The following is a 25951-nucleotide window of genomic DNA, read 5'->3' on the forward strand; positions in this document are numbered from 1 at the left end:
AATACAACAACAACAACAACAAAGCCTTATCCCACTAAGTGGGGTCGGCTACATGAATCAAACGACGCCATTGTGTTTTGTCATGTATCATGTCTACAGAGAGACCGTTTACATGTAGATCTCGTTTGACCACCTCATGGATAGTCTTCTTAGGTCTTCCTCTACCTTTCGCCATTTGTCTATCTTTCATCTCATCCACCCTCCTGACTGGATGTTCTATCGGTCTTCTTCTCACATGTCCAAACCACCTGAGACGCGATTCAACCATCTTTTTCACAATTGGTGCTACTCCAACTCTTTCCCTTATATTTTCATTTCTTATTTTATCCAATCGCGTATGACCACTCATCCATCTCAACATCTTCATCTCTGCCACATTCAGCTTATGTTCGTTCTCCCCTTTAGCCGCCCAACACTCCGTACCATATAGCATAGCCGGTCTTATAGCGGTGCGATAGAATTTACCTTTAAGTTTTAGAGGCACTTTTTTGTCGCATATAAAATCATATGCACTCTGCCATTTTGACCAACCTGCTTGGATCCTATGATTTACATCCTGTTCAATCTCTCCATTATCCTGTATGATGCACCCAAGATACTTAAAACTTTTAATTTTTTTCGTAGGATGTTTTCTCCAATCTTCACCTCTATATTTTTGGGTTGCAAATAATTAAAGAAAAATAATTAAAAAATAAATGAGAATGAAAAATATTAAAAATATAAATTAGTTTTATGATCATAATATATTCGAATATATCTAGTAAGGAGATGTGTTAAATTTGAACTTGTTTGGATTTAGAAAAATAAATAAAAATGTAAATATAAAAAAATGTAAATATAAAATTATAAAAGACATATACGATGGAGTTACAACTAGTATGAAGATTTAAGGTGGTGTAATAAAAGAATTTTCTATTAGAATAGAATTATATCAAGAATCATCCTTAAGTGCATATCTTTTCACATTAGTCTTGGAAGTATTCATAGAATATATCCAAGAGCCTGTGCCATGGTGCATGCTTTTTGTCGATGATATCGTCCTATAAGAGAGTTAAAGAAAGACCTAAATAAGAAGTTAGATTTATGGAGAGAAGCTCTAGAAGTGTATGGTTTGCACATAAATTGTAGTAAGACGAAATATATAGAATATAAGTTTGGCCGCCGAACAGAAAACCCTAATACATTGGAGAAAACATTCTATGAAAAGTTAAAAGTTTTAAATATCTTAGGTGCATCATCCAGGATAATGGAGAGATTAAACAGGATGTAAATCATAGGATCCAAGCAGGTTGGTCAAAATGGTGGAATGCGTCTAGTTTTATATGTGACAAAAAAGTGCCTTTAAAACTTAAAGGTAAATTCTATCGCACTACTATCATTGGTTGAACTGGTAGAACCATTCATATGTAAATAAAAAATATAAATTAGTCAAAAACTTAAAATTAAAATTTAAAATACAATCTTCACTAATATTTTTTAAAGTTTCAACAAATTATAACTTGATATAATCCGATTATTATTAAATAAGTATATAAAATTCTAGTATTTTTTCATAATACAAATTTTTTAATTTTATTTTTATATTTATTATATTGTTATATATTATATGTATTTATTAAAAAATAATATTAATAAATAACATATAATCATATCATAAAAAAGTAATTATATTTTAATTAATAAAAATATTTGATATTTTTATTTATACATGTTTAATAACATTTTTATTAATAATTATGAATAATAAAAAATATAATTTATTTAAATATAATTGAGTATAAAATTAAAATAATATCTAAAAAATTATTGTGAAAATTTACTATATAATTAAGAATTTAACTAACATATTTTTTAAAGGTACATGATAAGCTTACCATTAATAAAAAATTTTAAATATTTTCATTTAATGAATGTAAAACAAATGCATTGAAAACTTAAACTTTCTATATTTTCAATAAAAAATTTTTTTAATTTGTAAAATTAACATGTGTCTTGGACACATGATATATAAATCTTATAATAATTAGCATATAAAATATTAAGGAATAACATATTAACAAAGTTTAGTGATAAGGGGTGTATGCAATAACAAAGAGGACCTAAATTCAAACCATATCTTCATCCATTTTAAAATTTTCTCTCAAATGATTCGGTTAGATTAGTTTCTATCAATTCTCACCAGTTTTGACAGGTTTACACCGGTTTTTGTCCTTACATGGTCTAGATACTCGAACCGATCAGTTTAATTCGGTTTTTACAATGATGGTATCAACTTTTATATAATAAGAATGGATGAAATAAATTACTTATTTACTCAAATAAATCATAATACACAATTTTTTTTTCTTCAATACCTTCATAAAGTGGGGACATAGAACATTAAAATTGTTGGAGATGGGGATTGAAACTTCACTAATATTTATTTTCTAAAATACCTTCGATCAAAATTTGAAAATCCAACACTACCCCAATTATTTAAGGCCTTCTCCTTCGTTCTTTCTCTGCAAACTCACCCTACTCAAATCGTGACCTCATTGTCGCCACCAGGATCAGCCTGTCTTCGTCGTCAGTGGCTTCCTTTTTCCTCTCTTCTCCCTAATTCCCATGCTGCCAGTGTTTGCTCGCCTCTTGAATACTTCTTCGTCCTCTTCTTTCTGCATCTCGTGTCGACCGCCTTGACTTCGTCGTGCCTGTCGCTGTCGGCACCCCCCTTGCCATTTTGAAAGGGAAAATCATTACCTTTTATTACCACCGAAAAAAAGATATGTCTTTATTGTGAATTATGAGTATCTTGTACAAATTGTGGGTACAGTTTGACACAGGTATGTAATGTTATTAATGCATTTGTTTCTTTTCTTTTTGGTTTGGAAAAATTCTCTTAAATTTTTTGGTGTGGTTAAATTGTTGGTTTTATTGAGTTGTTTAGAATTTAAGCATGGATCTATGTTGAGGCTTTTTTATTTAAATAAATATATAAAAATTATTAATTATCAAAATGCGCATAGATAAAATTGTTGATGAAAATGCCTACAATGGGAATCTCCCGTGAAGTGGAATTCGCCATCAACTTAACCCAGGCGCCCACGAAATGGAGCAGTTGCAGGTCAGAACCAAGTCAAAAACATCGGAAGTGGGTGTGGGTACCCAACTCAGCTGCATCGCATGCGAATTGGAGGAGTTGTAAGTTGAGGATCCATGCTGCTTCTGGCACATGCAAAATGGCCACATCAGCTATGTCACCCACGACATGGGCGTCTGGGCTGAGTTTATGGCGAATTTCACTTTGCGGGCGGCTCCTGTGAATTGGCCGTGTGCATTTTCATCAACAATTTTATCTATGCTCATTTTGGAAATTAATAATTTTTATATATTTATTTAAATAAAAAAACCTCTATGTTGATGTGACTGAATTTTCTTTGAACATGCTTTGTTTTGGTATTTGATTATTTATGTTCTCTGGCCATGCCTTGATCAGGATTTGGAAACACTCATATTTAGTTATGTTTGTTTGATTTGGAATTACTATATTATGAATTTGTATAGAGAAATTTGAAGAAAAGCGAAAAGAAGAAAGAGAGAATCAACAAGGGGTATTCAAGTAACTTTGTTTGTTTCAGTCTCTGTATTTTTTTTAGAATAAATTATCATTTATACCTATAAATTTTGTAAACGCTGGCAAAAGTATCCATCAAACAAAGAAATTAATTTTGTACCCATAAAAGATGAGTTTCATGTGACAACAGTATCTAAATCCTAATTTTTTGTTAATTTTTTAATAAAAATCCTAAATTACCCCTGTCCTCTACCTTCTTTCCCAAATTTCAAAATTTTCCATCTTCCTCTGCCGCTACTCCCAGCCACCATCCTCATTCGGATGCAAACTCGTCATCCTCCACAACGAACGCAAACTTGTCATTGTTTCTTGGCCAGGTGCCCAGGCCACCATGCTTCCAGCCACTGTGCCTGCAAGCCAGCTTTCAGGGCCCCTTAAAGCACAACATTTCCCCTAAATTACCAATCGAACGAATCGATAAACTCCAAAATCCGGTGCAATTCTCTAAGCTTCTCATTAATCTCCGATGATCCATTGGCGAAATGGTCAAAGTAGATGTGGTGGTGGACGCGGTCACCAAGATAATTGGCAGAGGAGAGTGAGCGAAGGCAGCGGGAGAGGGAGTCGAGGCGATTAAAGGCTAGGAATTTGATGGTGAAGGTGAAGTTAGGGTTAAGGTTTTTCCGAATTGGGTTTTGGAGGGTGAAATTGGGGTTGAGTTCGGGGGCGAAAGGTGGTGGAAGTGAAGACTAGTGGAATGTGTAAAAGATGAAGGCGATAACGGAGATTAAGATCAGTGGAAGGAAATGTCTTTTTGGTCCCATTATTTGCGTTAGGGTTCATTTGGGAGTGAAGAAGTTGCATCTGAGAGTGGCATTGGAAGGATTTCTATACCTCTGATGACGAAGATGAGTTTGCTTGCGTCCGAATGCTCTTCAGTTGGTATTATGGATTTGATTGTGGTTCAAAATTTGGCTTCGTTTTTATTCATGCAAACTGCTGAGGCATGGAAGCGCTGCTCATTGCAGGTGCGAGGATGGTGGCTGGTAGCGGCTGCAGAGGAAGAAGAAGAATGAGGGTTATGAAAGTTTGAAATTTGGGGAAAAAAGTAAAGAGCAGGGTAATTTGGAATTTTTATTAAAAAATTAACAAAAAATTAGAATTTGAGTGCTGTTGTCACATAAAATCCATCTTTTATGGGTACAAAATTAATTTCTTTGTTTGATAGGTACTTTTGTCAGCGTTTACGAAATTTATGGGTACAAATAGTAATTTATTTTTTTTAAACCAAATAAAATACGGAGACATAACTTAATTCTGTACACTTTATATTAAATATAATACTTAAATTTAATTTAGTCTCTATCTTTCACTCTTTATCTCATAATCTCTGTCTCTCAGTCTCAGCTTCTATTCCTAATGCAACTTTATTATTTTTACTATGCTCGATGTGCGTGTGCAACCCAAAAAAATAAGGAAAAAGATGTGATTTTCACGGCTATGAAATTTAAGAATGGAGGTACCGATTTTTATTTTGGTTATATGGTGGTGTCTAAAAATTATACTTACCGAATTATATTATTTAACTTAAAAAAAATACAAATTGGACTTTTCGATTAATGTTTTTAATAATAATATTTATTATTCGAAAGAGTTCTTTAATAATGATATATTATTATTATTATTATTATTATTATTATTATTATTATTTGAATATATTATTAACAGTTATTATTAATATATTATTATTATTATTATTGTGATAGTTATTGTTGTGGTTAATTATTAATATTTTTATTAAGGTTATTATTAAGACTAATTATAGTTATCAGGTAATATTAATAATTATTTTTTTTGTAGGCGATCAAAAATTTGTTGCCCAAAAAATTTAATCCGTCATAAACCTTCAACGATATAGCTTCAGTGCACTAGCATTAACTAGGTTTCATCACGTTTCGTGAGTAGGCGAAATAAGAGGTCATTCTGCACTTCTGAGTGCTTTGATGGAATGATGGAGATCGAAAACTCACATGTTTCACCTTCCAGTCGGTGAAGTGACTGTAATGCTAGAAGACGACAGGGAGCCCTTCATGGGAAGAACAAACAGCAGTCACCACTTTTTGGTGGAGAACTGCTTCGCTTGTTTTGGTCGGTTGCCCGGTCCGGACGATTACGTATTGGGTAAGGTAAATCTTGCATGAGTTCAGCGGTACAGAAACACCAAATCGTGTGACGCACAGGAGTCTATTGAGCAGTAGGTCTGGCCTCACATTTTCTGTGTGCTCAGAACGGTCGTATTTCCGAATAAGTCTACCAATTCTTCGAACTCGAAGTTTTTGCCTCTACTTCGAGATTTTCACCGGATTCCACTATACAGTTGGGGGCAGCCAGTCTGGCACATCTGTACAGGTCATTGTGTCGTGCATCACAATCCAACTGTAAAGAGATTGATGGACCACTCATTCTACTTTTTGTTTGGGCGTGGGAGCGTATGCCGTTCCTGGCACCTATTCCTCGCAATGAGCTCGCCAATGTTGGTGTTCCACTTGCGCACCGGTATTTTTATTATTATTGTTGTTGTTGTTGTTGTTCCGATTACAATCATTCTAATCTTGTTTAGGTAGAGTCATTGGCGCCGGCTAACAAGATATACGCGAAAGTTTACAACGCATTTTAGGCGGCAACTCGATAACATGGGAGTCAACGAGGTAGGTTATAACAATTTATGTTAAGCTACTTAGTTAGATTAATAATTTTACTAATCGGCCTCGTGGTTACTGATGTGCAGTTTATATGGCGGCCATATAAGGTAGTCATGGTTCCTGAAGACCTAACCGTAAATTTGTTTATGTGTTCCACAAAGTTGCCGTTAGTGTCATTCGAGTGTATAGAGTGGCACTCAACATACCGAATTTGGGGCTGCAACAGCTTTGACCAGACACGGCATTCCAGATTGGTGATGCTCATTGCAGGCAGTTGACTGGCCCACAGAACCATGACTGGAGCGACAGAAACAGTGAATGGGTTAACATGTGAAATTTTGGCCACTATAATATACTGCAGTTAGGGACGAGATTGTCGACTTTCATCCTCTCCCGGTGTACTACGAGTGGTACACACAGCAGTACGGGCATCACCTACGAATGTCAGATAGAGTTGCAGCTGAAGAGGTCGATGTGAATGAACCATAAGAACAACCACCGTCACCAGCTGGACCTCAGCAGTAAAATCCCTTCATGAGCAACAGTTTCAGGTGTCGGGGTATAAGCACCAGTATCAGGCACCAGGCTATGACCAAGGATTTCATGTATCATTAAGATTTATTATTATTATTATTATTATTACTACTACTACTACTACTACTACTACTACTACTACTACTACTACTACTACTACTGTGAATGTTAGTTTAACGGTGCTAATATTATTTAGGTTCTGGCATATGAGCACTAGTTTCAGGTGCCGGCATATGACCACCAGTTCCAGATGCCGGGATATGAGTACCAGTATCAGGTGCCGGCTTATGGCCAACATCAATAGTTTCTGGTATATGAGCAACAACAGCAGTGGCCAGTTGATCAACAACAACCGTACATACCAGAACTACAACCACAGTAGACAGCAGAAGCCTACATATCACAGATGGTAATTCCAGTCGACGGTCACTTCACTCCATTGGTTGGAATTGATGACATCAGCTTGTCTCAGGTCCTAAGAGACACAGATTATCTATTTGAGCCAGAGCAACAAGGGCCTGCTGCTTCTGAGCCGTCTGTTTGTCATCACACCACATAAGGTCATGCCAGTGACTTGTTGATGGATTGATCTTCGGGTCATGTAGATCCTCCTTGTCCTTCCGTACCACCTTGTACCGAGTTGTTATATTTGAATGAATACTTGCAGCAGGAAGCGGGATTTGGAGGAGATGACCTGTAGCACAAGTATGATTATGGTTGAGCGAGTGCTCCGGGCATAAGTGGTTCCAGTTTGTACGACACTGGCGATGCCAACATGTCCGATGTCGGTGCTTTTGACGGTTGCAGTGGTCTAGATGCTGGTATGTCTCAGGGTTATCCATATAATTTATGGATACAGACTACGCCCCCGAATAAATACACCCCATCTTAGTATTCGAAGAAAGCACCAAAAAAGTAGCTTGTAGCAGTTTATCTTTGTCTGTTTGAGTTTAGCTTTGTATTCAGTGTTGTATCTCGTATTGTTAATTCTCATATTCAGTGTTGCATGTTGAATAGGTCTCTATATGGTCTTAAACAAGCGCCAAGGGAGTAGTTTCTTAAGTTAAACAATACCTTGTCTCATTTTGGTTTAAAAAATGATCAATTTGATACACTTTTATTCATAAAACAATCTGCCACATATGCTATCCACATTCTCTGTTATGTAAATGATATCATCATCACTGAAAATAATCCTTTTGTAATAATTGAACTCTATTTTTACCTTAAAAGATTTAAGAGAATTAAGTTATTTTTTAGGCATTGAGGTTAAGGGAACAAATTCTAGACATTTACATCTCTCTCAAACTAAATATGTCATTGACTTTTTGTCTAAGGTTAACATGGGAGAAGCATCAACAATGCCAACTCCTATGGTATCCTCTTTACAATTGTTGTCCATAGGTTCTGAAGATTTTCATGATCCCAAACTGTACCGATTCATAGTTGAGAGTCTACAATATTTATCTATTAAAAGATCAGATATATCATTTTCTATTTGTAAGCTGAGCCAGTTTATGCATAAGCCTTTGCTTGCACATTGGAAATATGTTAAAAGAGTTCTAAGATATTTAAGTGGAACTAAAGAATATGGCCAGAGTTTTCATAGCAATTCATATTTCAGAATCTATGGATTTTCTGATTTTGATTGGGCATGTGATCTAGAGGATCGAAGGTCAATTTTAGCTTTTTGTGCGTTTTTTTGCTCTAATTTAGTGTCTTGGTCTTATAGGAAACAACATACAGTTAGTAGATCATTAACTGAGGTAGCGTTTAGGAGTTTGGCCTCTTGTGAAGCTGAAATTGTATGAAATAAAAATCTGCTGATGGAGCTAGGAGTTCATCTTCTGACCTCACCTATGATATTTTGTGACAATTTAAGTGATGTGATGCTAACTCAGAATCTAGTCTTTCATGATAAGTCCAAACATTTTTAATTGGATATTCATTTTGTTCGAGATAAAGTTCAGAAACAGCAGCTTCAGGTGGCGCAGATACCTAGTATTGAATAAGTTGCAGACTTATTGACCAAACGTTTGTCTGCAGTTGTTTTTGACAAATTGAGGAGCAAACTTAGGATTGTTTCAAGACCAATCATAAGTTTGAAGGGAGTTGTCAAGCATAGTATACTAACAGAATTAATAGAATTGCCAGAAACAGATTGCTAGTCATAGATTTTGTTAGTTGGCTTTCTTAGTTTTCTTGGCTTGTGACTAGTGTGTATGTATGCTGCACTTCTTCTCTATAAAAGGCAATGTTATCTCTTGGTAGACACGCCTGTAATTCAGTATTTTCTACACAATAACATTTTCATTTTCTTATTACATTTAGTTTTTGATTGGGTTAAGTACGATTTTGGTATCTAAGATAGAGGATGAAAATTTTTTTCATCCCCAACCTTTTTTTGCATACAAAATTGTCCCTAAGGTTTAAAACCAAGTTTTAAAATCGTTCTTTTTACTTAAATATTAAAATTTTTGACCAAATTACCCATAACAAAAAAATTATAAAAAAAAAAGAAAAAATAAGGGAAAGAGAGTGTTTCTGCTTTCGTCGCCACCTTCATACGATTTTGGTCCCTAAAGTAAGAACGATTTTAAAATTAATTAAACCTTAGAGACGGTTTTGTATGCAAAAAAAGGTTGGGAACGAAAAAAAATTTCGACCTATACCTTAGGAACCAAAATCGTACTTAACACTTTCTCATTCTTTCTGCGATTCTTCAGTTCATAATTTCTTGTTGTGCAAAGGTTCAGTTAAACTCTATCAATGTCCATGTCTCATGCTATACATTAAGGCACTGTTTGGTTATTGTCCATATCTATAAGGCTGCGTTTGTTTACAGAGACAGGACACTGAGGCAGGGACACATAGAGACAAAATCGTGTTTGGCAGAAGAGACATGGACAGAGACAATGTGTCCAGAGACACTGAATTAGTGTATTTTGTGTCCATCATGACAGGAAAGACACGGAGACACTAACAAGGTACACAACTTATTTTTTATTTTTTCTTCCATTATTCTTGTTAATTTTTTATAATTATATTTTTTATTATTATATATTTCATCTCAAAATTTTTTTAATGAAAAAAATATAATAAATTAAATTTTCATAATTTGTTCTAGTTTATCACCAAACAGGATATAAAAATACAAAATTTTGTGTCTCTGTCTATCAGTGTCTTGTCCTGTCCTGTTCTCAGTGTTTTGTTCTGTCCTATTCTCGAAAACAAATGCAGCCTAAGAGACATAGACACGGTGGTACATGTTCACCGTTTGTTTGTCGAAACACAATTTTTTTAACACACGGTTACCTACAAAAGACGTGTATTTTGTGTCTTTCCCAAATGTTGAGACACGGATATTTGGCTTGAGACACAGATTGAATTATAGTTTTGGACAATTCTATCCTTATTATTTTTTAAAAATTCCATAATTATCCCATACTATTAACACCCTCTCTCTTCTTTTCTGATCCCTTTTTTTCTCTTCCCTCTTTCTATTCTTCCTTCATCTTCTTCTTCACGCTCCAAATGGCAGATTTAATCGTCATCATCATCTTTTTTCTTTTCTCTCTTCTGTTCTTCCTTCTTCTTTTACCCATTATCTTCTTCTTCACGCCCAGAGATCAGATCTGATCTTCGTGTTGATGCCTCCCTCGCTTTATCTCTAGATCTGTATGTGTTCTCCTATTTGCCTCTTCCATGTGCTTCCGCCTTTGTGGTTTTTAGATCGTGCCGCCTCTAGATCTGTCTCTTTTTCAGCTGTGATGACAATGAATTTGGATGATGGAAAAAAGTCACACAAAATGAGAGTTTTGAACGATGATGGATGAAGCATTGTTCGAATATTAGTTTATTAAATATTTTTTCTCAAAAATTTTAATTTTTTTATTTAAGAAAAAAACTCATGTTCAAAACAAAATCTTAGTTTGTTTTTTGAAGGGAAGTATGACTTGAGTATTTGGGATGTGCCACCACTTTTTCTTAAAAATTTGTATTTCATAATAATGGTAATGGAACACAAAAAAGTCCAATTGGACATTAGAACTCTTCTCTTCCCGGCCTCCTTCTCATCTTCTTTTTATTTTTGATTTTTTGTCCAATTTTTTTAATTATTGAATTGATTATGAATTAGAGACATTGATGATAGCAATTTGGATTGTAGAAAAATCAATGGTGGTGGTGGAAAGCAATGATGACAGTAATGGAAGTGATGTATCGATGGATAGAATATAGGGACAAAAATGATATTTGATGTAGATAAGTGTGTCTTGTACACTATGACCAAACATAATAAAAAAAATTGTGTATTTTGTGTCTATGTATCTCTGTGTATTTGTGTCTCTGTCTTTATGTCTAAAAGATACTAACCAAACACTGCCTAAACAAACAGAACCTGAGGACACAAAGAAAGGGGTTTTTGTCATTACAAAAATTGGGGGGTTTGAAGTGTTTGAGCCTTTGCTCTCCATTGTTAGTTGAGTTAATAGTCAAAATCGTCCCTCAAAGATACTCCAATTTTTATTTTCGTCCCCGAAAGATAAAATTAATCAAATTCGTCCCTGAAAGATAACCAACCTGATCGCGTTAGTCCTTCCGTCATCTCCTGTGCTGAGGTGGCTAACGCTCGCTGACATGGCCTGTTAACTGCCAGCGTGGCACTCGCTTAGTGTACCCTTTTGTTGCTAATAAGATAAGTTTATTAGATCAATTCAAATCAGTCCCTAAATCTATGAACCCTAATCCCAAATTCAATGATTGGCTGTCTTGGTACTGTCGTCCCTCTTCCTCTCTCTTCCGTAGTTCCATCTCCCCTCTTCCTCTCACTTTCATCGTTGCTCTTGGAGCAATTAATTCAAACTATAACTATATTAAATCCTCTTCTCATGCCACAAAGAGTTCATGTATGAAAACAGAACATTAAGATGGGTGCCAACAATGTCTTTTTCTGTTCTGTTTTGGCAACAAGGTTAATATATGATTATGATGATGATGGTCATGTGAATGATGAGTGATCAAGGCATGAAAATCTTGTTCCCACACTTGCAAAGCCACGCTTCTGGGTAGTACTCAAGCCGTATGATCATACCCGTTTGGACCGGCACGTGAAGTGGCTCGCATGGGCTGCACCACCCGCACTTTGACTTGCACGACGGCAACCACGACCCTAGACCCCTCGACCTCTTCTCATCCCCTGCCGTTGCCCTTTTTCCTTCTCTTCCATGTGAGATTGCACGTGTCTTGTTGCTACTCCAAAACCTGAACCCAGAAAGTGAAGTCAAACAGTTAGTCAGAGCTGAAAAAATAAGTAGAGAGAGTATCACGTGATGTTAAAGTGTACTGCTATGAACTTACTTGGTGTTGATCATGCTCTGGTGGTTTTGCTGCTTCTGCTGGTCATGGCTGAAACAGCAGAAGAGAACAAGAGAAGAGTGAAGGCCGTCAATGCTAATTTGGGATTAGGATTCATGGACTTAGAGACTGATTTGAATTGATCTAATGAACTTATCTTATCAGCAACAAGAGGGTACACTAAGCAAGTGTCACATTGGCAGTTAACAGGCCATGTCAATGAGCGTTAGCCACTTCAGTACAGGAGATAACAGAAGGACTAATGCGATCAGATTGATTATCTTTCGGAGATGAATTTGATTAATTTTATTTTTTGAGAACAAAAATAAAAATCGAGATATTTTTTAAAGATGAATTTGACTATTAACTCAATTGTTAGCCACATTAAACCTTTAAGACACCACTTGAGAATATGCTTAAGTATATTATGTTAAATCCAATATTTTTTTGAATAATGGGACATAAGTACAAATTTATATATATTGTAGGCGTGTAGCGATTTCGTCATAAATTTTTTAAGTGTAAAAATTTAATTAATTATAAATTTAAAATATTATAAAAACTGATCCAGTAATTTAACCTATTATTTAATAGTAAGTTTTCACTTTAATATTATTTAAATAATTAAATTGAATACATTTAGTATTAATTAATATATATATATATATATATATATATATATATATATATATATATATATATATATATATCAAATAACTTCAAAATAGTTTGACTATCCTTTATTATAAGTGACAATATCTATGAAGCACAAATACTTCGTTGAATTGTTGTGTTTGCATGTTGGATATATTTTAGACACAATATTTATCGATACTTGTTTGATATGCGTGTTTGCTGTGTCTAACCGTATTTTAATAAAAAATAAAAAATTCTTCTCTAAACACGTTTGAACACACCTAAATACTATCACGTGTCAGCGTGTCCAATTTTATTCTTAACATATATTCTTGAAATGAATTTAGATATAGTATATATTTTTATTTATTAAAACAAAAAATATTTTAAATACTTGATATAATTAAAATAAGACATTAAAAATAATTTAAAATTTTAATTTATATTTTAATATCAATAAAATATCAAAATATGATTACGATTTATCTAAAAAATACTTTATATTTTAGATGTATATGTATTCACGTATCTAATAAAATTTTAAAATTCGCGTATCGGTGTGTCCCATGTCGTATCTTGTTTTGTCCGTGTTAGTGTCCGTGTATGATAGGACAATATTTTTCACCACATTTTGAGAAATAAAGAATAACTGGTAATTAGATATTCTATAGTTGGAATAACTGGTAATTATTAAATATTCTATAGTAAAAACGTGTGGGAGTCGGTTTGAATAACGATTAATTTAACAATTAATTAATTGAATTATGTTAGTTACATATACATCGAATAATAGCAAATTGCTGTTGTAATGTAAACACAAAAATGAATCAAATTTCTGGAGGGTCTTCACTTGACTTTGAAATATTAGAAACTTCTAGTGGTGGGTTTCCCATATCCTTAGTTTTGTGAAGAAGGAATGTCCCAGATAAAATTGTGACAAAACCACACAATTCAGTTGCAATCTGTTGTGCACTCGAGTGGTCCCAATCCTACAGTAAAAGAACGAAAATATTATTACTATAATTTATTTGCATATTTCATTCATTATTAATAATAAAGCTAAATAATGCAATTGATGAAAAAGGCATGGAAAGTAAATAAATAATTCACCTTAAACATGATTATACTGGCAACGATGGTAAGTGTAGTAAACATGACGTAGTAAACTGGAGAGACCACATTTGTGTTAAAGATGTCCAAAGCCTGCAAACATTTATTCCAATTTGAACTTGTTACTTAATTTTCCAGACCAAACAAATAGAATATGTTACATTCATTTTTGTGCATTTTAAATTCTGTAAATTTAATCGTGGAATTACTTTAATACATAACTAAGTAAATCAAAACTCAGAAAAATTTCAACAATAAATAGATCATACAGAAAAGTTAAACCAATTAGTAGGATCTATTATATTTAAATTTTATTTTCATTGTTATCTGTTTTTAAAATTTTGTGAGATGAAAAAGGTAAAAATAATAAATGAGAAGAAAAATGCATTGAGGTTAATTGTGTCTTTTAAATTTTATTTTCATTGTTTTTTTTTAATACTATAAGCCAAGAACAGATCAATTTCAAAATTAACCTAGTCTAACTCTAAAAGAATTTTCTGACCAAAAAAAAAAAAATTCTAAAAAAATTCAATTCACTTCTCATAACTAAAGCCACCACCCCACCTAATTAAGTTGGGTTAGCTTACTAATCCGCTTAAATAAGTGTCAAAGATTCAAATCCATTTAGTAGTAGAATTTGTTCAGAACAGGACTGAACGGAATGGGAGGACAAACCCATTTGCCAATCGAAACTTTACTATCTTGGCACTATGATTTTTGTCGCACACAGATCAGATGTGCGTATAGTAGGCTTCTAATATAACAATATAGAGAAAATACTCAATTTGGTCTCTGAAGTTACATTCGAGTCTCAATTTAGTCCTTAAAATTTTAATTGCCTCAATTTAGTCCTTAAATTTTTCGATTGACTCTTTGACGGAAACCACTGCAGGAACTAACATGATTAAAATTTGAAAAGTTTAGAGATTAAATTGAAACAATTGAAATTTCAAGGACCAAACTAAGTATTTTCTCAACAATATATCATCATAGAATGTTAGATTTTAAATCTTATATTTCTAATGGATTATACTTTAAGTCTATGATAATTCTATGAAAAAACAGGTGATTAAATTTTCAAGTTCTTAGTTTGCCAATTTTCTTTCTTTAAAGCTCCACTAGTGTTAAAAAAATTCATGAGATATTATAAGAATATAGGCGATCTTATAACCTTGTTTAAGTAGTTAATCTGCATGAGACAACAGCCAACGACGGCCAATGTGAATAACCAAGTTTGATAGTATTTAAATTGATTATTCCCTTCAAATGTAAGCTTCAAGGCCATTCCCACTGCTTTCACACACATAACCTATATATGCATAAACTAAGATTAGCATCAATTATTTTGAGGATTATTGAACACACATATATATATAATAATTAATATTAATTAATACCGTGAGTGAGCCCGTGAGTGAGCATATTCCAATATATACCACTATATACTTCTGTCCGTGTGTTGGCGCATAACGGAAAATCAGAATGCAAATCAATGCCACACAAATAATGGCATAGAAAATAAAACCTGCTCATTAAAACCAATTAAAACAAAAAAAAATGGAGCATATTTTTAACTACTTGATCAAAATTAATCCACTGAAATAATCTCATTAAAGCCGGGAATTTTTGTATTGATTGAGAAATTCTTAATTTATTGATAATTGGGACGAGTGGAATCAGAAACACTCCGTGCTATCCTATGCTTTTTCCAAACTAATGAAAATCATGTATAAATTCTTACTTTTATTTGATATTTTTTTATGATTCTTCTTTACAAATATATAACTTCCAGAATAGATTTACTTAAATTAGAAGAAAACTGAGAACCGTTAGATAAAGATTTAGTCAAATCAGTCAAATCATTTAACGATTTTCAATTATCAACTTCACGTAAAATTGACCATACCTAAATTTTCACATTCTTTAAAATATGAGTCTTGCCTAATATTATATATCATTATTTTTCATATCTTTATAGTATGACTCAATTTTATTTTATTTTTTTTTTTTTTTGTAGTTTTAACAATGTTGTGTATCTCTAATTTTTTATACAGTAAATTCTACCTATTTTTTTTTTAAATAAAATAAATGATCTCTTTGATATATTTTATTATTATTAGATAAAATATATTGATTTATCATGATTAATTTTAAGTTTTTAACTCTTATTTTAATTTAAATTTTGTTAACCTAATCAATTAACTGATATAATTTTTTTTGCAAATTATAAAAATTACTAGAGAAATTATATTTTGTAATTTTTTATTTTTTTAAAATCACGCATCTATTAATCAATTTCAATCACAAAATAAAAAAATCTTAAAAAATCTTCATCATTCCTCTTAACAATGAAATATATCCGTTGAAATATTTCAAAACAATGAAACTTTTCACATACTTGGCCTTCAAAGCAAACTAAAAGGATTTTAATTCAAAATTCTTTTCAAACTAGAGCCGTTGTTGTTCAATTGATATGCAAAAATGATGAATAATAAACAGATATAATTATTTAATTAGTCAATAAGAGCAATAAAAATTATTTTTTTAAAAAAATTAAGAAAGCAAGAGAGTTTTGAGAATTTTAAATTTTTGGTGTCTCTTGAATTTTCTTTTTATTTAACCTTTTGTCTTTTGAGAGTTTTTTTTTATAATTTGTGGTTGAAATTGATTAATAAATGTGTGGATGAAAAATTATGAAATTAGACTTGTCTAGTGATTTTTATAATTTGCAAAAAAGGCTACATTATTGTTAATTGATTAGATTAACAAAACTCAAATTTTATTAAAATTAAAGTTAGTTATGATAAACTAATTTATTTCATTCAATAAAAATAAGACATGTCCCTAAAAGTATAATTTATTCTTTAATTTAGAGAAATAGATAAAATTTACCTTTTTATAAATAGAAATTACGGTATTTAAACCTTAAAATATGTTTAAAAGCTTAGTTAGCCATCTAAGGCCTTTTCTTCTTCAACCTTTTGAAACTTAAAAAAAAAAAAAAGTATATTATTCGGACCCACTATTCTTCCATTCACTTGTTTTAGAACATTCTTAACTCTCAAATTCTTTAGTAATAAATAAAGTTTGAGATATATTTATATATTTTTAATACATTTTGTTGTACTTCAAAAGTTTATTTTAGTTCAAGCTTAGCTGTAATGTATATTGGATTGATTAATTTATTTTAGTTTAAACTTTAACAGTAACATAAAAAGTATAAAATAATTTTATCTATGTATTAAAATTTCTGATTGACAGAACTATAGACACAAAATATGATACTAACACGAACACAAATATACTAAGATATAGGACAGCATTTGGTTAATATATTTTGCACATAAATATACACACACAAATATACAAGGACACATATATGGATGTAGTGGTTATTAAGGTGTTAGGAAAATATTTCAGTTACACAACGTTTTTTCACAAGCTTAAGGTCGTATGACGCCTCAAAAATGGTTTTGAATTGTTAGATGTTGGGTTTGAATATTTCATGATTAAGTTTGATCTCTTCGAAGATGGAAAGAGAGTGCTCTTAGATGTCCATGGCTGATTGCGGGGTTTTATGTGGCTGTAAAATCTTGGTCCTATAATTTCAGACCATATGAGACCTCTTTTGGATTCACCATGATCTGGATCCGCATCTCTGAACTTCCTATATGGTACTACTAGGAGGAGACAAAGATGCGCAAAGCAGTGGCAATGGGAAGCCAATTAAAGTTGACTTAGCTACAAAATCAATAGAGAAGGGCAAGTTTGCGGGTGCATGCGTCCAGATCGACCTCGGTATAACGGTGATAAACAAAATCATTGTTGATGACTATGAATATGAAGTAGAATACGAAAGTCTCTATCTTATTTGTGGGACGTGTTCTTGATATGGTCATGTAGCAAGAGAGTGCAATAATGCTTCTTCTTACATTGACGAGGGTATGGAAGGAATTGCTTTGAATGAGAACCATGGAAAGATGTCATTGGAAATCGACAAATTGCTGGAGATGAGAAATGTAACGGTTGATCAAAAATGATAACTTTTGAATTTGGAAATAATATTGGTGAGGAGCAAAAGAATAGGGAAGGTTCGGATTCTTCGGGGACCGTTTCTCATGCAAATCACGTTAATTTGGCAGCAAGTGATAAAGAGGAGGATGAACTAAGGTGATTAAAAAAGAAAAAGCTAAAGTAGGTTTGAAAAAGGGTGAAGTGTCATATGGGTCATCTTCCAACAAGGTCCACAAGGTGCAAGAAGGTTCTTTGGATTTTAATTCCAAGATTTTTGGTAATATTTTTGTGAAAAAAAAAGTTAGAGAAGTAAATTGAATCCATCCAGAAGAGGCTTGAGTTGGTTGATTCTCTTTCTCTTAGAAACAAAGAAAAAGGAGCTTACAGATGAGTATAATTATATTCTTTTACAGGAAGAAATTTTTTTGTTTTAAAAGTCTCGAGAAAAGTGGGTGTGTTTTGGAGATAGGAATACAAAATCTTTTCACTTCCAATCTCTAAATCGTTGAAAACATAATAAGATTAATAGGTTGTTTTTAAACGATGGTACTTGGTCTACGGATCAAGATGCTCTTTAAAATAGAAGCCATATCTTTCTACAAGCATCTTTTTTGTTCAACAGAAGAAGTTGATTTGAATTGTTTTGGGGATATTCCCTTACCCTCTTTAAGTTATGGAACTTGTCAGAATCTCACTGCACCAGTAACACTAACTGAGGTAAAAGAAACTGTTTTTGGTATGAATTCCTTTAAGGTTCTAGGCCCGGATGGCTTTTAAATTTTTTTCTTTAAAGAGTATTGGGAGATTCTTGGTTTGGATATTTGGAGGCTTGTTCAGAATATTTTTTCAGGTGGTTATATTGACCCTTCATTTATGAAAACTCTCATAGTGCTTATTCCCAAAGTGGAGGTGCCTAATTACATGAAAGATTTTAGATCGATTAGTCTGTGTAATATGGTGTATAAGATTATCACCAAAGTTTTGGTGAACCGGCTCCGACCTTTTTTGACAAATATCATTGGACCTCTTCAAGGTGGTTTCATCTAAGGCAGGAGCGCTCTAGAGAATATTATCATTGCTCAAGAGATTCTCCATTTCATGAAGAAAACAAAATCGCACAAAGGAACGTTGGCCTTTAAAATCAATTTAGAGAAGGCTTATGATAAGGTGGACTGGAGGTTCTTATAACATTCCCTTAGGGATTTTGGTTTCCCCACTGCTACTATCAAACTTATCATGTCCTATGTCCAAGCTTCCTCTCTTTCAATTCTTTGAAATGGCAGCAGGTTAGATAAGTTTGTCCCTAAGAAGGGTCTTCAGAAAGGAGATCCTATGTTCCCTTATTTGTTTGTTATTTGTATGGAATGTTTAGTTTGCTATATTACTAATCAGGTTGATATGGGTATATGAGATCCAGTGCCTATTTCTAAAGGAGGACCTAGGGTCTCCTATCTTATATTTATTGATGATCTGTTGCTTTTTTGCAAAGCCAGAAAATTCCAAGTCCAAGTTATTATGAATTTCCTCAACTTATTTTGCAAAGCTTCCGGAATGGAAATTAATTTAGATAAATTCAGAGCTCTTTATTCCAAGAATGTTTCTAATCAAAGAAAAGAGATGTTCACTGGAGTTTTTGTCATTAGATTCACCCAGAATCTTGGTAAGTATCTCGGCGTCAATATTAATCACTCCAAGGTGTCCAAAGCTTCCTTTAATAGTAACGTGGATAAAATAAGGAGTTGGTTTGCTAGTTGGAAAGGGCGTCTCTTGAATAGGGCCGGGCGGCTCTATTTGATTAATTTAGTAGTAGCCTCTTTACCAGTTTACCAACTACAGGTTTCGTTCTTTCCTATCAATGTTACTAATAAGATATCTTTGTTAATGCACTAATTTTTTTTTGGAAGGGCCAGGTTGAAGGAAGGTATATAAGTCTTGTTAATTGGAGGACGGTGGTCACTCCGAAGAAGTTTGGTAAGCTTGGGATTAGAGACCCTGCCTGCACTAATATAGCCTTGTTAGGCAAACTTGTCTGACAGTTTTTTTAGTGTCCAAAAATACTTTGGGTTCAAATGCTTACTAATAAATATAAGCATAGATGCTTGTCCTCCTATGAGAATGCTTCCTATGTTTGGACAAGTATTGTGAAGGCTTATCAAGTTCTGAAAGAGGATTTTTCTTGGTGTATTGGTTCTCTAAATGGTTCCTTTTGGTTTGATTATTGGAGAAGAGAATGTGCTGTTGCAAATGAGTTGTCATATATCCACATCGCAGATACTGACCTTGCTATTGGTGATCTTTGGAGAGATAGTTGTTGGAATTTCAATGGAATTTACACTACTATATTTGATGTTTTGTCTCTAAATATTAATTCTTACAATCCTGGTGTGGAATTTGGGGACATAGCAGGTTGGAGATGGGATGAATCAAATTAAAAAATTTACTCTTTTAGTAGTGGTTACTTATGTTTTTGCATGCATAAATATGGATGGGAGGAGAATGAAGAGTGGCTCTGGTTTTGGAGATCCCAGATACTTGAGAAATTTAAATTTTTTGTTTGGCTTTGCCTCCATAATGCTCTTCAACTACTATTTTTATACATCACCATTTTTCTTCTTTTGATTTATGCCCACGTTACTCCCTAGCTCCAGAAACCGTCCTTTATTGTTTACGTGATTGTCCAAAAGCTAGTGCAGTTTGGTAAACTTTATAGTTTAATGATGTTCACTGTCCATCCTTAAAACAGTGGATATTTGATTGTAAGAATGTCAATGCTACTCTTTTCTTCTTTGATGAATTTGAAGAGACAGAAATAATGATGTTTTCAATCCTATGAGTTCTTGGCCTTTTAATAAAGTGCTATCGTTAATCTTACCATCTGATAAGGAATTAAAGTCTTTGTTCACTAAACTTAACGGTGTTCATTTATCTTGCCCGAGCTCATCTTGGTCTCCTCCTCCTGGGGGGATATTTAAGATTAATAGTGATGCTAGTATTCATAGCGATTGTGCTGACTTTGGCTGTATTATTAGAAACTCGGATGGTGCCTGCCAATGTGGTTGTATTGGGGTTTTGCCGCTAGGAACAGTACTTCGTTGTGAGCTTTTTGCTATTTGGAGAGAATTATTTTTAGTTTGGGAGGCAGGGTACAGACAGATTTCTTGTGAGATAGACTGTTTGAAAACTTTTCTCCTAATCCAAGACCGTTTTACTAACATCCAAAGTGCTGATCATGATTTAGTTTCTAAAATTCATGAGATTTTGACTTAGAATTATTGGAGAGCTGCTGTTAAAGTAATTCAAAGATCATCCAATCATGTTGTAGAATAATATCCCTCAAACTGAGTTGTTGGAGCCTTGGATGAGCTTTACGTCTCACTTACAAAGAATTTAGCTGCTGATTTTTAGGAGGCTTTCCTCTCTTTTTTTTTTGTTTTCTAGTCAACAAAAAAAATATCAATTTTAACCTTCAAACAATACATTTATAATTATTATCATTTCTTTTACCATCACCATCACTACTAATTCTTCAACTTCGGTCCAAAATTACTATCATTAACAATTCTAATTCAAAAATTATTTTTATTTTTTTTAAAAGAAAAGACAAACTAAATACAACAATCAATTAAACAATTCTTTTTAGAAGAAAAAAAAAACTAAAACAGATATTTAAAGAGAGGGAGGCGGTGGGAGAGGGGTTCCAAGAGATGGATGTGATAAAATAGATATTTAAGGGCGAGACTGAAATTTTAAAAAATAATAAGAAATAAAAATAAAAAAAATTATATATCTCATCATTTGTATCCAAGTGTCGTATCATTTGCGTCTTACTAAAAATATGTATTTTATGTGTTTTTGATGTATCTTTGTGTCTATCAAAATTTAATATCTCAACGACCAAACAATGTCCATATTTTTAATGGACGTATTACGCATATAGTAGAATAAACACTGTCTAATTGAACACAAAAAATACGAGTATCGAATAATTATTAGACAATAAATATGACATGAGAAGTTGAGGAAGTGGTGGTATACTTGATAGGTTCATCTGAAAAAGTTATTTATGGTGTAATTTAAGGAGTGTTTATGAATCCATAAAGATGATTACCTGGTTCTGTAGCAAGCCCCCATATTTCCTTGACGGAGTGGATGTCGCGCTCGTGCGGTGCATGCAAAACAATTGTTATGGACCCCACCACACACAAGGCACATCCAAGCTTTCCAAACATATGCAATTTCTCATGTAAGATAAATTGAGCTAGCACTGAACTGCATCATCATTAAATCATAATTAATAATCATCACATTAATTAATTATAACATTATTATATGCTCAGCTCTCACCTGAAAATTATGCTTAAAGCTCCCAAAGGAGTTACAAGAATTGCAGGAGCAAATGCATATGCCGCAAAATTAGCTATTTCCCCAACGATCACTGCAACCAAATACAAAAATTTTTAATTAAATAAACCTTATCAATTAAATTAATTAATTAATTACATAATTAAAGAAGGTGACTCACTTGAAATCATTCCGGCCCACCAAAACGGTTCAGTCAGGTATGAGTGGCCTCCCGTGGCTAATTAATCAAATTAAAGAAATTATAAAAATGATTCCAATGTTTGAAAATAATGAATGAAGGAAGGAAGGCGAATGAATGAATTGAACCTGCTCTTTTGCCATTACCGGCGGCTCTTAATAAACCCATCTTTTTAATTATAAAGCTTGAACCAATAAAAATGCTGGAAGACACAGCCAAAACAAACCCAATTACGTTGTCCTTTGTCATCCCCATGATGTCGTCTCGTATGATTCAAGGGGTTACGATTCAAATTTGCAGGGCCCTAACCCCCCTTGATCACCCTGCAAATTTTTTAAGAATTTTCTGGACCTAAAGTCGCATTTTCATGGGTGAATGCAAGAAGCTTTGAATTTCTTTTGAATTTGGGAGACTCAAATTGTGATGTATGTATGTTAGAGAAAGAGAAAATGACAGAAAGACAGAAACAGGTAACGCTAAATTGGTTACCTATGCGTATAAACACAAATCACAATTACAAGCCACGCCACCACTTAAATAATTTTTCATCCTAGCAATAAAATATAAAGTTAATAATCAAATTAGTTCCTTAAAAATAAAAATATTTTTTAAATTCGTCTTTAAATTTTTTTTCAATTTGTTTGGTGGTCGGTTTCCGGACAGGTCGGGTATGTAGGAGAGGAAGTGAGGACGCCTTAGCTTTGGTCGTACTGGAATCGGGTTTGCCGAGTAGCCGAGCACTTGTCTTGGAGAGAGGATGGGGGGTGCCACCTGCAAAGACACTCCGACGCTCAAGTCAGCGATGTGCAGGCGGGCAGAATAATGAGGTGAAAAGATGTGACGTACCTCGAGGGAAGGGCATGTCCTTCCCTATTTATATCGTGTCAGAGGTGGGCCCTACGGGGGCAGGCCCACCTTCCTCGAAGCTTCCTCACAGCTGTAGCGGGGGGCTTGTTAGGGACGCGTGTCCGGGTCGTGTTGTGATCCGTTGGCATCCGGCCGGTCGGGTCGGGTTGCCATCGGGTCGAGTTGACCCGCGAGCCATTTGGGCTGGGCCACAACAGTGCCCCCACGCGCCAGTGGTAGTCGTGGAGACTATTAGTGGCGTGTCGTCTCCTATTTCGTTCGTTCTCGTCAACTCGGCCACACGTGGGGAGGATACACCCTCAGCGCGCGTGTCCCCTGGTTTGCATAAATAACCGTTTTGCCGCATCGTTCTTTGTGCAAAGCATTTAATGCCCATAATGGGATGGAAAACCCTCCCTGCAAAGACCATTTTGCCCCCAGGCGTTTCGCGCTTTTGGGGAAGCAGTTTTTAAACGATCAGTTTTAGGCCTCTGCACTTCTTCATACTTCCTATTTCTCTCCTTCTTTTCCTTTGTTACAAGATTTCAGAGTGTTGCTGCGGTGTCTTCCTTCATCCTCCTTGCATTTTCCCAGACTTGCAACATCATCTCCTTTCCATCAATTCAGGTAATTTTTTAAATCCTTTTCTTCTTTGCTTCGTTTTTGCATGTTTCTGGTCTGGTTTTTGTTGCTGTTGTGCGGCCTTTCAATGGTGGTTATACGCGTTAGGGGGGGAAGTCATTCCAGGGTAGGCTTTTCCCTGTCCACTTCTAGTGTTTTATCCTTAGTTGGAGAGTAGTGGTGTGCTCGGCCTGAGCAACCGATCTACCGATCTCTTAGACTGACTGGATGGTCCCCCCGTGTAGGTATGGCTCGCACGGTCTCCCGGGCTTCCCCTTCTCCCGCTGCGTACGATCCTTATGCTTGGGTCGTCTCCGACGTGAAGGATTCGCCTAATCAAATGGGTGAGGACGAACTTACGGAGTTCCGGCAAGCCGAGTACTTGTGCGGAGGGACTGATGAAGAAGCCAATTACGACGTCTTCGTCCCGGCTCCTCACGAGCGGTTGTACGAGATCAATCTCCATCACCCCCGAGTAGCCGACTGGATTTGGTTCTACAAGTCCATGTTTACTCAAGTTGGGGTCCGTATCCCTTTTTCCGCCTTTCAAATGGCGCTCTTGAGTCGTGTGTCCGTGGCGCCGTCGCAGTTGCATCCGAACAGCTGGGCTTCAATCCGCTGTTTCGAGATGGTTTGTGAGTATCTTGAGCTCCCGGTGTCTGTGGATGTCTTTCTTTTCTTCTTCAACCTTACTAACCCTTCGAAGGAGGGAAAACATAAAAAAGGATTCATGTCTTTCCGGTCTGCCCAAGGTCGGAGAATTTTTGGTTTGTTTGAAGATTCTTATCATGGGTTTAAGGACAAATATTTCAAAGTCCGCCCTGCCAAAGGTCGTCATCCCTTTTGGCTGTCATTAGAGGGGGTACGCCTTATTCCGACCTATTGGAGTTTCGGAGCAGGGTCAAACGCCTTCATTAAGGTAACCTATAGAGGCATGTCGGCGGTGGATAGGAAGATTGCCGAGGTGTTGTTGGCAGTCTTTGGGAGGAATCAAGTAAATCCTCATCTCCTCATGGGTGATCGGGAGGCCGGTCGTAATTACATTTGTGAGAAACTTTTACTTGTTCTTTACCTTTTTGCTTTTACTAATAATTTGTGGCGATTAACCGACCTTCTTTGCTTTCCTGCAGTGGAGATGTCTGCGTCGGTGACGGGTCTTCCCAACTTATTCCAAACTTTCCTCTGCGCCAGTGACGACGAAGGGGATAATGAAAAATCTGCTGCCGAGAAGTCTGCAGTTCCTTCGGAGGACAAGGCTGCTTCCGAGCAAGAAGCTGCGGTTGACGGAACCGGGACCTCGACCCAAGCTGCCCAGGTCGAGGGCGACAAAACGGTTCACGCTTCCCCCTTTCGCGAGGTGATAGGCACCGGGGGTTCGACGTCTAACTCGGATGTTGATGACGGGGTGGAAGAGGTCCCTAGCCTTAAGAGGAAGAGGAAGACGTCCTCTAGTCCCGAGGGGGTCCTTACCGTCATGGAGAGGAATTTTGATGCCGGGAACTTTATAGATTCCCAGCTGATCCCTGGTACTGAGGAGTATTTCCATGAGTCTTCCCTTGCCGGGCAGGCGAGGTGGATGTACCGTACCCTTTTGCGGGGCGCCGTGATAGCCCGGAAGGCCGAATTTGAGCTATCCGGGATGGAGTCCCTCCGTAGAAGGTTGGAATCTAGTGGAAAGGCTAACAACGAGCTGAAGAGTGAAGTCGAGACTCTCCGGGAGCAGTTGACCCAATCGAATGAGAAACTTGATGCCGCCGAGAAGAAGGCTACGGCTGCCGAGAAGAAAGCTGCCACTGCTGAGGAAAAGTTAAAAGACTCGGATGCCACGGTTTCTCGTCTTGTCGAACGTGAAATGACTCTGGAGAGCCAGGTCGGCGCGGCGCAGAAACGGGTGGCCGAGATAGAGAAGGAAAAGCAGGCCGCGGAGGCTGAATTGGCAACGTGGAAAGCTAAGTACAAAGATGTCGTCAAGCAGGGGAAGGGTGCGATTTTGGCGACCGAGGAGGCTCTTAAGGCTCAGGTCAAAGTCATTGCTCCCGA

At 35.2% G+C, this 25951-nt stretch overlaps 1 protein-coding gene and 1 long non-coding RNA gene across 2 annotated transcripts; one reads left to right on the top strand and one right to left on the bottom strand.

The window, feature by feature from the left end:
• The first annotated feature begins 2441 nt into the window (after positions 1–2441).
• LOC130976995 (uncharacterized) lies at positions 2442–7883 on the top strand. Its single transcript, XR_009084807.1, has 3 exons — positions 2442–2822; positions 5414–6261; positions 6342–7883. It is a non-coding gene; the product is annotated as an uncharacterized LOC130976995 (long non-coding RNA).
• A 5627-nt stretch (positions 7884–13510) lies between these two features.
• LOC130976797 (probable magnesium transporter NIPA1) lies at positions 13511–22868 on the bottom strand. Its single transcript, XM_057901723.1, has 8 exons — positions 22573–22868; positions 22427–22483; positions 22249–22339; positions 22013–22173; positions 15288–15415; positions 15062–15199; positions 13891–13983; positions 13511–13769 (listed from the first exon to the last, which is right to left on the bottom strand). The coding sequence occupies exons 1-8, from the start codon at positions 22697–22699 to the stop codon at positions 13608–13610; spliced, it is 957 nt and encodes a 318-aa protein (XP_057757706.1). The 5' UTR covers positions 22700–22868; the 3' UTR covers positions 13511–13607.
• Positions 22869–25951: the final 3083 nt, after the last annotated feature.

Source organism: Arachis stenosperma, chromosome 4 (assembly GCF_014773155.1).
Source record: "Arachis stenosperma cultivar V10309 chromosome 4, arast.V10309.gnm1.PFL2, whole genome shotgun sequence".
Taxonomy (NCBI): domain Eukaryota; kingdom Viridiplantae; phylum Streptophyta; class Magnoliopsida; order Fabales; family Fabaceae; genus Arachis; species Arachis stenosperma.